This window comes from Lissotriton vulgaris, unplaced genomic scaffold, assembly GCF_964263255.1.
Source record: "Lissotriton vulgaris unplaced genomic scaffold, aLisVul1.2 SCAFFOLD_806, whole genome shotgun sequence".
Taxonomy (NCBI): domain Eukaryota; kingdom Metazoa; phylum Chordata; class Amphibia; order Caudata; family Salamandridae; genus Lissotriton; species Lissotriton vulgaris.
In genome coordinates, this window is record NW_028254267.1 from 662549 (window position 1) to 675777 (window position 13229).

At 43.6% G+C, this 13229-nt stretch overlaps 1 protein-coding gene across 4 annotated transcripts in view; it reads right to left on the bottom strand.

The window, feature by feature from the left end:
* LOC147659602 (gamma-aminobutyric acid receptor subunit alpha-4-like) overlaps positions 1 to 10716 on the bottom strand; it is a 573319-nt gene extending 562603 nt beyond the window's left edge. For 3 of the 4 annotated variants that reach the window (XM_086951616.1, XM_086951615.1, XM_086951614.1), the window contains exons 1-2: positions 10374 to 10716; positions 10082 to 10200 (exon numbers count right to left, since the gene is read on the bottom strand). In XM_086951616.1, coding sequence (XP_086807742.1) covers positions 10082 to 10200; positions 10374 to 10465 — 211 coding nt within the window. In that variant the 5' untranslated portion in view covers positions 10466 to 10716. Of the gene's footprint in view, positions 1 to 10005; positions 10201 to 10373 lie in introns of all 4 variants that reach the window. The other variant, XM_086951617.1, reaches the window with a different exon arrangement.
* Positions 10717 to 13229: the final 2513 nt, after the last annotated feature.

A 13229-nucleotide genomic window follows, 5' to 3' on the forward strand; every position in this document is an offset into this window, starting at 1 on the left:
GTGATGAATTTTACAAAGCGAGTCCCCAACTGTGGCGAATCCCCCCTCATACATGCCTCGAGCGCTTCTTGACATGTCCTGATGCCTAGAAGAATCCAAATTGGTCTCAGCCAGAATATTCTTTGCACCCAAAGGCAATGGCAAATGCACAGAATGTGGATTAGGCTTTCCTCTCCCTGGTTGCAGATACAGCACTGAGAGGAGGCTTCTTTCTTGTATCCTTGGCCAAACTTGTATGCCTTCAACGGAATTAAGCCGAAACAAAATCTCATTAATTGATGTTTGATATACGGCTTCATTGCTGATGCGAGATAAGATGGTAGTGTTTTCGGGGCATATAGTTTGGCAGCCTAAGTGCCATGAAAAAGCTTGAGAACCTGTTGCATATCTGATTGATTTGATAGGATTTTAGCTTGCTTGGTTAAAAGCTTTGATTTCATTTCATCAGGCAAGGACGAGGTCCATATGCCCCCGCTTTGAGGAAATTGAGGCAGAATGTCAAATATTTCTTTCATGATGTAGTTGGTTTGCTAAGCAGGAGCCATATGTAGCTCTTCATCATATGGGGGTTAGCATGTTTCACTTTCAAACAGTATGAGACGTATCTTGCACCCATAATCGAGCGCATAGAGGATAAGGAAAATTCTTTCCGGATTTGGGCATGGGAGGTCGAGTTTGGCAATCGAAAGACCCGGCGATAGCATGATGATTGTGCTCTATCTAGCCATTTGTTCATTTTGTCTTTGAAAATTATTGCACCAAAGGAGATTGTAGGAAGGAATTTTGCGTTGATCAGTTTTATCAAAGGGACAAAGTCCTGGGAATGCAGAGCGCTCTTCGTTCTTATGAAGGCCCCCTCCAGACTACGAGCCACTGCCTGCATCTCGGTTGTATGCACCGAGCATCTCCCTTTATGATCAATCCAGACGCCCAGATATTTATATGCAGTGACAGTCTCCAGTGGTTTCCCTTCCATAAACCACATGATCTTTTTTCCATTCGCAGGTAAAATTGCCATCGTTTTAGTTTTACTAACTTTTATCTCTAGCATATTGTTGTTACAATACTGGGCGAGGGAATTGAACAATCTTTGGAGGCCCACTTGGGTTTGATCTAGGAGAATGGTATTGTCTGCGTATTGCAGAATTTGGATTTTACTTTGACCGATTCCTGGGGGGAAGGCTCTTTATCGGGACAACCATTCAGGTAGGTCGGCGAGGTACAGATTGAAAAGTAATGGTGCAAGAATGCATCCTTGTTTTAGGCCTCTATTTGTAAAAATGTTATTGGAGGTAGACCATTTCGATGTTACTCTGACTTTAACCCAGGTGTCCGTGTGTAGGGCTATTAGTGCTTTAGTAGCGCCCGTGGGATGCCCCATATTGCCAGTTTTTCCCAAAATTTGGGCCGACTAACGCTGTCAAAGGCTTTACGGAAATCGATGAATCCCATGTACATTGATTTGCCTTTTGCAGCTAGGGTTGTTTCCATCAGGTGGGCTATGGAAATCAAGTTGTCCTCGATGTGCCAACCATTTTGGAAGCCAGTTTGGCTAAACGGGATTACGTTTTTCGTTTCCACCCATTTTGTAAGTTCTTTTAAAAGTACACTTGCATAGGCTTTCCCATCCACATCAAATAGGGCTATCATCCGATAATTATCGGGGTTGGAGCGCGAGCCTTTTTTATGGAAGGGTACAAGGAATGATCCTTGCCAGGAGGGCGGGATGGTGTGTCCCAGTATCGCATCCTCAAAAAGAGGGGTCAGTATCGCGGCATATTTTTGTGCGGAGGCTTTGAGTACTTGCGTAGGGATCCCGTTGGGTCCGGGGGCACCACTGGAGCGCATTTTCTTTATGACTCCTACTATTTCTTCTGTTGTTATCTTGATGGTCGAGGTTGTGCCATCATCAGTGATGAGCTGATCAAGCGTAGGTTGGGTACTGCTGCTGCTATTTGATGGGTACGGTACTGTGTACAATATTTTAACGTAGTTCTCCCAATCAGCGGGGGAGATATTAGCTGCAGTGGATGGTTTAGTGGCTTTGGTTGCCTCATTTACCCAATTCCAAAACTTCCTTTTGCCCTTAGTTTTGATTATCTCAAAGACTGTCCCCAACGGAGCTCTTCTTCCTGTCTTTTTAGGGCGAATATGGCCTTCCTATAGTCTTTTCTGGCAGCTGATATGTTGCTCTTCAGGAATTTATATTCACTTTCATTGCTCGTATGGACTCATTGCAATTTATTTAATTTACTCTTTGTGGAAATTATAAGCTGTTTTTGCTCTTTCAAAGTAGTTGGGACCAGATGGTATTTCAGAGGGCTATTTGTTAGTTGTAATGCTAATTGGTCTCTGATTTTGCTCAGTCTTGTCTCCCAGGAGAATCCTGTCAAGTAATCGGTGCCATCCAGGCGCTGTTCGGAAAGAAGATTGTCAACTTCAGCTTCTTTTGTTTCACGATTCCATTCAGATCATCTTAATTTTCTTACCTTCTGAAGGTTTTATTCCCTTCCAATCAGGGGAGTTATTGGGCGGTGTTGCTGCCTAAGGGCAATCTTGCATACTAGAATTGCATGATCGCTGTCTAAGGATGGTATTATCGAGAGCTGACGCGCCAGGTGGAAGGCATTAAGAGATATCCATATGTAATCTAAAGTGGCCATACGGGATGAAGATATATGGGTATATGCAGCTGGTTGATCAGAGGCTAACCTTTCGTTAAGAGTGGGCAGACCGGATTGGTTTAATTTTGTTGCTAATTTTATTCCGTTGGCTTCCTTCCGTTGGTATTGGAACTTTATCTCCGGGATTGCCCACTCTTCATTTACTGATGATATTTGAGAAGATTAGGTGGGGTCAATATCCATTAGGTTGGAGTTAAAGTCGCCCGTTATCAGCCACAGATCATTTGGGAATAAAGCTTCAAGATTATTTATTATAGGAAGCAAGTTGCTTAAAGTAGTCTCCCGACTAATTTTTACGGGATGTAGGTAGACACAGCCGAGGATGATTTTTTGCTTTATTTTATCCTTAACATGGCTCTTAATCTCAATGCTGAGGAAAATGTAGTCACCTTCGCTGTTGTAAAGTGTCTCGAATTTTGCAACCAATGTGTTCTTTACGGCGATCAGCACGCCCCCAGATGCATGGCCACCTGCTGTGGATGGAATAGCAAAGGATTCGGCTACAGTGAAATCTTCCCAGATGGTATTCGCCAGGGCCCGGGTCTCTTGAATGGCGAAGATATCATTTGACTTCCGGAGGTCCGTGGTTAATCGGCCTATTTTCTCTTTTGTTAGGCCCCGGATGTTCCAAGAGCAAATATTTAAGCAACAGGCTGTGTCATACTTTGATTCGTTTCCATGCTTAATTGTCTGTGCACTACCCTAAGGCCTTGGAAAGCCAGGACCAGTCTTGGGATTTGTTTGATTTAAATACACATTTACGTGGGCCACCTGCTGTTGTGGCTATTACTTGGAGCAGAGTATCAATCCAGGGAGCTGCTTTTGATTCCTGTCTGTGGCCGCGTAGCATCGGGGGTAGCTGTTGTTTGCTCCCTTCCAGATTTAAGTCGGAACTAATGTTGTTGGTCAATGGGGGATCAGGGGTATTTTTTAGAAAGGTTGGATAGTTAATGGTGGTATAAAGGCTAGCTTGAATGCCCCATTCGCTCAGTTGCTTTACGTTCTTAGATGGTGTTACAGCCAGTTCTGGGTTGAAAAAAGTTACCAAGGTTGACTCATTTTTCTGGCACATAACAGGATCTATAAAGGCCACTGTTTCAATGTCCGCTGAGTTGACACTTTCTAAGCCTGGAAGATGCTGACATAGCTTTAGAAGATTTCCCCTGTTTAGGATATCCCATTGACCCTGGGATTCATATTCCGGGTATAATAGTACTATTTTGTAATAGAACAGAGGCTAAATTTAAATTTGATAATTGGAAAATATATCCTTATAAAGAAAGGCCATTTATGTTTCCCATTTGTTGATTGTCAAGTGCTTTTGACTGTGTTCTGCATAACAAATTGTGGAACATTTTTTCAGATGGCGTGGACCACCCTGTTAGACTTAGCTTTTTCAGCTGGCTTTATCCCCAGACTTTTTAGCCTCCAGTTTCTGACCTATTTGTGTTAGTTTTATGACTCTGGGCACTTTAACGCTGCTGATCAGTGCTAACGTACATATGATCTCCATGCAAATTGTGTTTATGGATTGGTGTTTCCATGATTGGCTTATTTTACTTACTACTAAGCCCCTAGTACAGTGCACTTTGTGTGCCCAGGCCTGTAAGTCAATTGCTGCTAGTGGGCCTACAGCACTGATTGTGCCACCAATGCAAGCAGCCTTTTAAAGGGGTCTCAGACCTGCCACTGCACTGTCTGCACACAGTTTCTACTGCCATGTCGACTTGGCAAGTGCATCCACTGGTCAGGTCCCAAGTTCCCAACTGTCCCTTTTCTTACATGTAAGACACCCCTAAAGTAGGTCCATGGTACCCCTGGGGGTAGGGTGTAGTGTATGTAGCCTTGCAGTTTAAAACTGTGTGCGAAGACACTGCTGTGGCAGGTCTGAGATACATTTACAGGGCTAATCCTTGGGGTGGCACAATCGATGCTGCGAGCCCACTAGTAGCATTTGATTTACAGGCCCTGGCACACTCAGTGCACTTTACTAGGGACTTACCAGTAAATCAAATATGCCAATCAGGGAGAACCAATCATATTTACAATTTACACAGGGATCACTTGCGCTTTAACACTGATCATCAGTGGCAAAATCAGTGTCAAAGCACCCAAAGCATCTAAGCCAGCAAAAACTAAATCCAGCTTACCATCAAAAATACAGGTGGTAGTGGCAAAAAGTCAGGGGAAACCACGCCAAGGATGCCAAGTACAACAGCCAACAATACTATACTTATGACTCGCACCCAGTGGTTTTACAGCAGCTACTTAAATGTTCTGTCAACTATATGCTAGATGAGGGTCTGAATGTTAATGCTGGAAAAACATACATAATGAAATGAGGGAGAAAAGCTACGAAGTGCCATAACTTTTTAATTGGAATTGTCATGGTAAACTTTAGTTCTACCTTCTCTTTGGGGAATTTTGTTTGAAGCTTGCGGCTCTTGGAAACAGGCCACTAAATACAGAAGTTGCATTTTAATATATCCACTTCAGCACTGTTACATTTTGCTAAAAAACTTGGCAAAAAACACTAGAGAGAAATGCTAACCATATACAAGGCCAAATGCATGTCAACAGCTGTATACAGGGCAGTAATGTGGGATTACAGCAACTTTCATTCACTCCAGAAGGTAGAGAATGGCCTTTTTAGAAACCTTCTCTCTGTCCCTAAGAGCTGCTTGTCTTTCACATGTCACACCAAACTCGGGCTTCATTTTTTACTGATGTGATCCGAAGCCAACATATTTTATTATGGTATGTGTAAATGTGTAAATGTAGTAGTATTTGTATAGCGCACCAAATCGACCCCCAAAGTGGTATCTCAGGCACTTGTACGCATACCGCTGTGGAACCCTTCCTGGCTTTTCCCTGTGAAGTGCCAACTCCTGGGCACCCCCGAGGGGAAGCCAGTCATCCTAGCGTTGTTAGGGCCGTTGTGGAGATTAAACAAGCTATTGCCCAGAGTTGCAGAGTGGAACCCATGATTAGAATAGGCACCGAGGTGAGAATTATCAGGTCCGCGGAAATTGAGCCCAAGACCCGCCGAGGCGGGAATTGAACCCTGGTCCCAGGCTAGACCTCTGCATCAGGGTCTGCCGCTCTAACCATTGAGCCACACTATATATGACACTTCCAGAGTCTGCCAGGAAAGCTGTGACTGGTGCATCTTTGCTAGCATACATCTATATAAAACATTATATATATATATATATATATATATATATATATATATATATATATATATATATATATATATATATATATATATATATATAGTTTAATGATTCCTTTTCCTACTGTATGAAGTTCTCCATTGATGTGAAAAACATCTGGAGGGGGGTGGCAGCCCTCTGTTGAAAAGCATATTTTATTCTTCACTGGAGAAAACATATTCCCTTCGAGAACGCCTCACCCCTACAATCCCATCAACGGTAGGGAGGAACCATTCTCCTAACCAACCTGGAAAGGAACTTTTGCCAGGACCCTGCTGGAGCAAATGACTGACCATTTCGAAGTTGGAAGGGGTCAGATTGAAGTTTGGAAAACTGCAATGAGTTCCTCTTTCCACCCTTTAGTGGCATTACCAAGTGCAGATTTCTCTACACTTGTCATGGTGGAGTAATCTGCATTCAAAATATGCGTTCCAAGACCCCTTTGAAAGTTCCTGCCATGCTAAAAAAAAGTTTGGAGAAGTACAGATCCCGATACTGGCTTTAATTGCTCCTCAAAACAATAGATTGCTCCATACTGATGAGTTTGAAATAGAACAAAGCATATTTTCAAGGATATCCAGAACGTACTGGACCATCACTGGATGGCATCCACCTGACTTACTGTGATAGGACTGGAAAGAAAGCTCAAAGTTTTTGGGGAATACTGTAGTAAGACGTTAACAGTAAACTTGGAAAAAACTAAGATTCTGAGCTTTAGGAAAAAGAGGAGGAATTGAGGCTGGTTCCTAGGCTCCATAAAACTGGAGATAGTTAAGGAGTACTAATACCTAGGAATCTGGTTTGAGAAATCTATGAAGTGGAAAATACACCTGGATGCCTGAAGAATTCAGGCCCTATCCTCGGTTAGTGGCCTGAGAAAATGTAATAAGACCTATGGATAAATGACAGATAGGCCAGTTCTGAAAGCTTACACAGCTATGGTACCCCCCCAGTACTTATATGGTGCTGAATTGCTATTCTTTAGTGGTAAGAGGAAGTGGGATGCTGAAGAAGGGATTTGCATAAATAAATTATTGTCCCTACCCAGTTCCTCCATGATCCAGGCAAAAAGATTAGTAACCGGAATTATATCATGGGAGAAAATGGCAAGGATGGCAGTTATAAGATACTGGCAACGCCTGGGCTGTGAAGAGGACCAAAAAGTATCCTACTGGTGTATATGTGAGATCCTACAGAGGGAAATGAAGTGGACAAAGGGGGGTTACAGAAACGATTGCTATGGCATGTAGGGAATCGAGGGTTGGCAGAACTTTCATCCTGCCATAAGCAAGAAGGAACTTAGGATATTAGGGAAAGAAATATCATGGGACCAGGATAGACAATACTTCGAAGGAAAAAGCTCTGTATGTTTTATGACTAATCAGATTTATCAAAAGGAAGAATGGACACTTGTAGCTTCATAACCATTGGTTATAGTTGAAGCACCCTCATAAACGCTTAGATATTAAATGCGATGTATATCTGTTGTCCGCCATTATCAGCGTTATGGCATAGTCATCGGAAGGTGAAGGTGAAGGTGAAAAGAGGGTCGACCGTTTTGTAATAGATATGAGGTGATCCAGTAACTCGATTGACCACAATATCGCAATTTATTTTTACCAACACTACCTCTCCTTTTTATATTAAAAATTTCGTGTGGAGAGCTACTGTTTTTTACAAAAACCCTCTTTTCACTTTTTTTTGCACCCTCCATCTGGGAGAGTCTTTTAATTTCTTGACACTGCTACCCAGACCAGAGATTGCCTCGGGATGAGGCTGGCATATAGCACAATATTGAACACCCGATGACTATGCCATAACGCTGATAATGGGCGGACAACAGATATACACCGCATTTAATATCTAAGCGCTTACGAGGGTGCTTCAACTATAACCAATGGTTATGAAGCGGCAAGTGTCCATTCTTCCTTTTGATAAATCTGATTATTATACTGGGGATATGAATGGATCCCTTTTCCCTCCTCCCTACTGACTGATTAACCTGTTTTATGACTAAGTCATGGCAAAATGTCCAAACGTTCCCATATGTGGTTATACTTCCCAATCGTTGGTATAGGAATGAACTGTTAAAAATAAGGATTGTGATTAATCCATGTTATGTGAATGACAGGATTAGGAAGGCCGTGACAGACCACGAAGGGAAGTGTACCGTAACCTACGCCAAAATGCAATAATTTGCAAACTTTACTGGATTGTCTACAAGTTCTTGATGTAGGAAAACCGTGCCTACGGCCAATCTTTCTAAAATATGAGGTTAGGAATCGTGCACAGGCAGCAGACTTGTTAACTGAAATGCACTCACTAGAGGTAGCATGTGCAATATGGAAGTTTATGCTTGAGGTAAAAAAAGTTTTTAAAAATGTGTAGAGCTGATGTTTTATCACTGGTATTGGTTTGATGAAATGTACACCAGTTTTCATAAATGGTACTTGGATTTTAAATAATTGCTATATAGATCACGAGGATAAGAAAGGCTTGCATGGGAGGTAGATAATTTCGCTACTTGGTGGCGAAGGGCTGGAACGCTTTACCCTTGGATCTTTGCCTAGAAGTGTCTGAAGCCGACTTCAGGAAGAAGCTAAAAACACATCTCTACAAACGATAACTCTAGCTGACTCTGCGACCTGCCTGTATGAGTTTTTCTGTCCTAGCGCAGGGACACGCCAGCTGAGCGTAACCGCGTGCTTTATAAAACTCCCTTATTATTATTATTATATATCTAAGAAGATCTTTTAGTGAAATCAGAGTTTTATACGTTTGTTATATAGTTTATAGCTTGAGATGGTTTTTAAATCGAAGACCTATGTTTGTATGTTTGTATTTGTTTAAGGACCTAAGGTCTAAATAAACAATCTTTTGACTGACTGGCTCTGATTTTGAACACAATAGACAACTGAAACTATCAGAATGCATTTTGAGACCTGTTGGAGGGAAGCGGTGTGCTCCCCTCCCTCATTATTTGAATTTTTGAAAGGATATTGGGTTGAAGAACCCTGTGGATGCACCTGAGCTTGGAGTGGTAAAGAACCTGATGTAGTTAAAGCAGCTGTCATCCTCCCACAAACCAATGGATTACTCCTTGCAGATGAGTGTCAGTTAGCACACAACAGGTGTCCACAGTGATCAACACTGGGTGGCAAACGAATGAGGACTGCATCTACCAGAATGCTTTGGGAGACCTGCAGCAGACAGTGGCCAGACCCCCCCCCCCCCTGTTTATTTTTTTAATTTGATGGGCTGCCAATATATATCATATCACTTTTAATACTGTTCATGTAAAATGCCATTTTACGATTCATATAATGAATTGCATGAATTAAAAGCAATTCGTTTTACACAGGTGATTAATGGTGGGTTAATGAAAACAGAAGCGGAAAGATCACACTGACTTATTGGTGAAGAAGGTTCATAAAGTTTACGGCTGTGATCTCTGCCCTCCTCGGCCTGTCTCTGACATGGGAGGGACGAGGCTTCCGAGTCCTTGAATGACGTAAGTTAAATCCACGGCCCTGACCGGAACCAAAACGTAAGCGTTCAAACACAGTCGTGTGTAAAAAGAAACACATACGTGTGTTTTCTTAACAAGTCATGCCAGCATTCAGAAAAACGCGATATGAATTAGTTTTTAAAAGCCCACCGCCACAGGCTGTCTAGCTAAATGTCTCCATTAGTGATTTAATTGAGTTAGCTCCTTCAGAGGGTGGGGGAGCAGGCTCGTGCACAGACCAGCAAAACTAATGGATAACACGGCATATGTTAAATCGAGGGTGTAGCATATCTGTGTTTTCGGGGCGTACACGGCACGCGTGCTCAAGGACGCTTAACTTAAGCATATGATGCACATTTCGGCATGCATGTCAGCTCAGGTGCATCACGTGTGTTAGTAACGAAGACACGCTGCGGGGGAGCGGCAAAACATTTGCAAAGGCGACTTCAGGCAAAGCTGTATCTCCATTTTAAGCGTCGACTGCTGCATCCCCCGCGCCACTGCAAAATGAAAAGCAGCCTTTACAGGCTTCGACTTGACAGAGCGGCGTTATGATAATACCAGTTTGCAATATGCATTGGATTTACACAGCACGTACCTAAAGGGGTACTCCACACAGACAGACAGACAAACAGACAGGACGGCACAGTACTCGGTGCTTGAAATCACCATACCCCCAAATCCAGGGCGCAGCCTGTTGTCATAACCGTCCAGCAGACTGTCTAGGATTCTGGTGAAATTCTCGGGGTACAGTTTCTCCTCCTTTTTCGCCTGCCCTGGGGGCTCAGCAACACTGCGGGGAAAAAAAGATGCGCGGAGACTGAGTTAGACAGTGGCGGGGGAGGGCGCTGCAAAGCAAGGAGGCTGACAAACTGCGACTCCCGGCGATGCACTCACTCACAGCGGCATGCAGCGCCAAGCACCGGGCACACACGCTCGGCACTGGAAGGGGCCCCTGGTACTCACCATGCAACAAGGCAAAGTAGTGTGTGAAGGGCGACAATAGGGAGGAGAGAGTTGGACATCGCAGCTGCTGGCTCCTTCCTGGCAGAGACCATCTTTGTATGCCATCCTTTAAGGTTCCACGCTGCTCGTTATGCCATGCCAAGCCCGACTAGGAGACACCTCGGGCAGCAGCGCCAGTTGACAACGAGGGACAGGCTGTTTATTTCATGCGCTGTATCGGCTCCGCAGGCGCCCAGATCATTCGTGCCGTAGGACAGGTGACTCCGGACACCGATGCCTCTGACCTCTCCCTCCCTGCCAGTCTCCGTCTGTGCCAGACGCCGAACGTGCTTGCCAGCGCCTCCCGCTGTCCGGGGTGGAAGGAAATCGACTCGTCTGTGCTGCTTTCGCTTGTCGATCCCTCCCCGCCCACCCTTCTGCAGCCGCGCGTCCCGCCCCCTCCCCATTCCTTCACACTACTCCTGCCACCGGAGCCTGGCACCGGGCTGCCCCCCTAGGCAGAACAGGGCGAAAATGCCTGTTTATATCTGAAATTGTTTAAGGAGTAACCTGTGCACCTCCGCGAAGGCACGAAAGGGATCAGAACTCGAAAGATCACTATTGGGCCGGTGGTACCCACCCTCGGTGTGTTTCCACTAGTAACGCTCAGAGCACAGCGTCGCTTTCACCCACGCTCGGCTCACCTGCTGCAACAGGTAGCCCAGAAAAGGCGAAGTTACCCTGTTCTTTGCATACTTTATGCACAGGTCAAAGTTGACCTGCACTGAGTTTGGCTAGCGCTTCACCAAGGGGGCCAAAGGCAGAGTTCGCAGCGCTTCCCACCCGTTTCCCCTGCGGTGCCTCTCTTGACACGCAACCTCCCTCGTCGCCCCACTATCTTATTTTACGACACAAGATGTAACGCGTTTTCGCGGAACCATCTTGAAAATGTTTATTCCCAAAATATTTTTGTCTATGCGCTAACATGTTGCGGTAGGCGGGTGGGGGTCGTCGCCTCCCCAGGCAGCTGTCCTGCTCCCGTGGAGTTCACACGTGTTCAGTGCCTCAGAGCCTCGCCTGCGTCAACGGCTCCGAGCTGTCGGTAAACACGGCCAGCTCTGATGCAGAGCGCCTTCCTTCCCATCTCCGTGTGACGCAGACTGCTGCACAAACCCACTCCATTAGCCCTCTGCCCAGATGTCCTATTTATAAAACGTTTATTCCAGGTAATTGTTCCTTCGACAGGGATGCGCTCGGTGTAAAAAGGCACGGGTGCATTGCACGTACGTAATGTATTGCAGTAAGTGATTAAAAAATGCATGCAAACACAAGAGCGCGTGCATGCAACATTTCATAAAAGTGCAACCTTCGTTTTTCATTTTTGTGCGATTAATAGGAATACTTAATGCACGTGCATAGATAGCCCTTCTTGCACGTGTGTATGTTAACTGATAGACGTCTTCCCGCTGGCAGTGCTTCCGTTATTGACCATGAGCTGATGTGTGGCTATTGATGACTTGAGGACTTTGGAAAACCTTGTTTACTGTATGTAGTTCGTGAATGCATTTTAAAACAACTTTTCTGCTCAGCAATTCGATAAAATGGGAGCATGTACTTATGATGTGCTCACAGAAAGTCTCGAGTAAATCGTTTCGTGCACTCTCAGACCTTGACTCGTCTTGGATGTCTGGGTCTGCCGAGATATGCTTTGTTGTAGAAAATGTCGAATTGACGAACTTGCAACAGTTTCCAAAAAGTTTAGGCAACACTTGCATAGTGAGGGAAGATACTGTTCTTTAGACGGATTATTGTAGGAAGAAATCAAGATGGTAGGAGCAGAGAAGGTACTTACTTTATTTTCACAAGAACAAAACCCGATATTTTTCTTGCAAATAAACAATTACGCAAATGGAGCCATTTGTTTAGAATATTACTTTCAGCAGATAGAAAAATAAGTAAATACAACAATGCAATGTATTAACTATACAGTTTCAAAATGCTTTATTCGGTTTGTACAAGTACAACCATGTAGCAACATACATAAATACAGTTTCAAATTCATATTTATGTGAATTATAGATGATAAAACAGTTAAAATTACATCAATATCCATACACCAGTCTTGTTTTAGTTCAATTGTACTATATACGTTTTAGCAGCAGTTATTATAGAAAGAGTTAGTGCAAAAGACGCAAATGTAAAGTGCAAAATTCAAGAGACCTATTATATGCATAAAGTGCTATTGACATGTGCAAATATGCAGAATTAAGAATAAAGTGCGAAGTCAGTTTGATCACTTTAAACATTTTAGCAGCAATTTGTTTACGATAGAGGTTTGTGCAAAACGCCAGTGCAAAGTGCAAAAACCGGGTTACAATCATTACCATAAGGTACTTTTGGCAGGTGCAAATATGCAGTATAAAGTGCATTGCAAATAGATACATGTACAAACAATGTAACTCGAACAATAAATCATAGACAGGATAGGACACATTCGTGACACAAAATGTAGCAGCCAGGGGGGTATTCGGGGGGGAGAGAAGTCATATTATAATTGATTTCCTTTGCCACATACATTTTAGGATATAAGTGGCCACACGATAACACACATCCGGGGAAGCCAAGTCAAACATCAATTGCATTGCGGCTCTTGTATTGCACATGTTATGATCTAAGAATAATTGCTTCAGATAAAACTTTCTAAAACCAGTATAAAAAGTACAAAAAAGTAAAAAGTGGCAGATGCTCTGTTTAGATTTCCCATCGCATGGACACAGACATATACCAGGTTTTTTTACTGTAGGGAAAGCCACTAAATGGTGAACTATTCCCAGCCTCAGGCGAGCTAGAACAAAGCGATGGGAATTAATACTGACA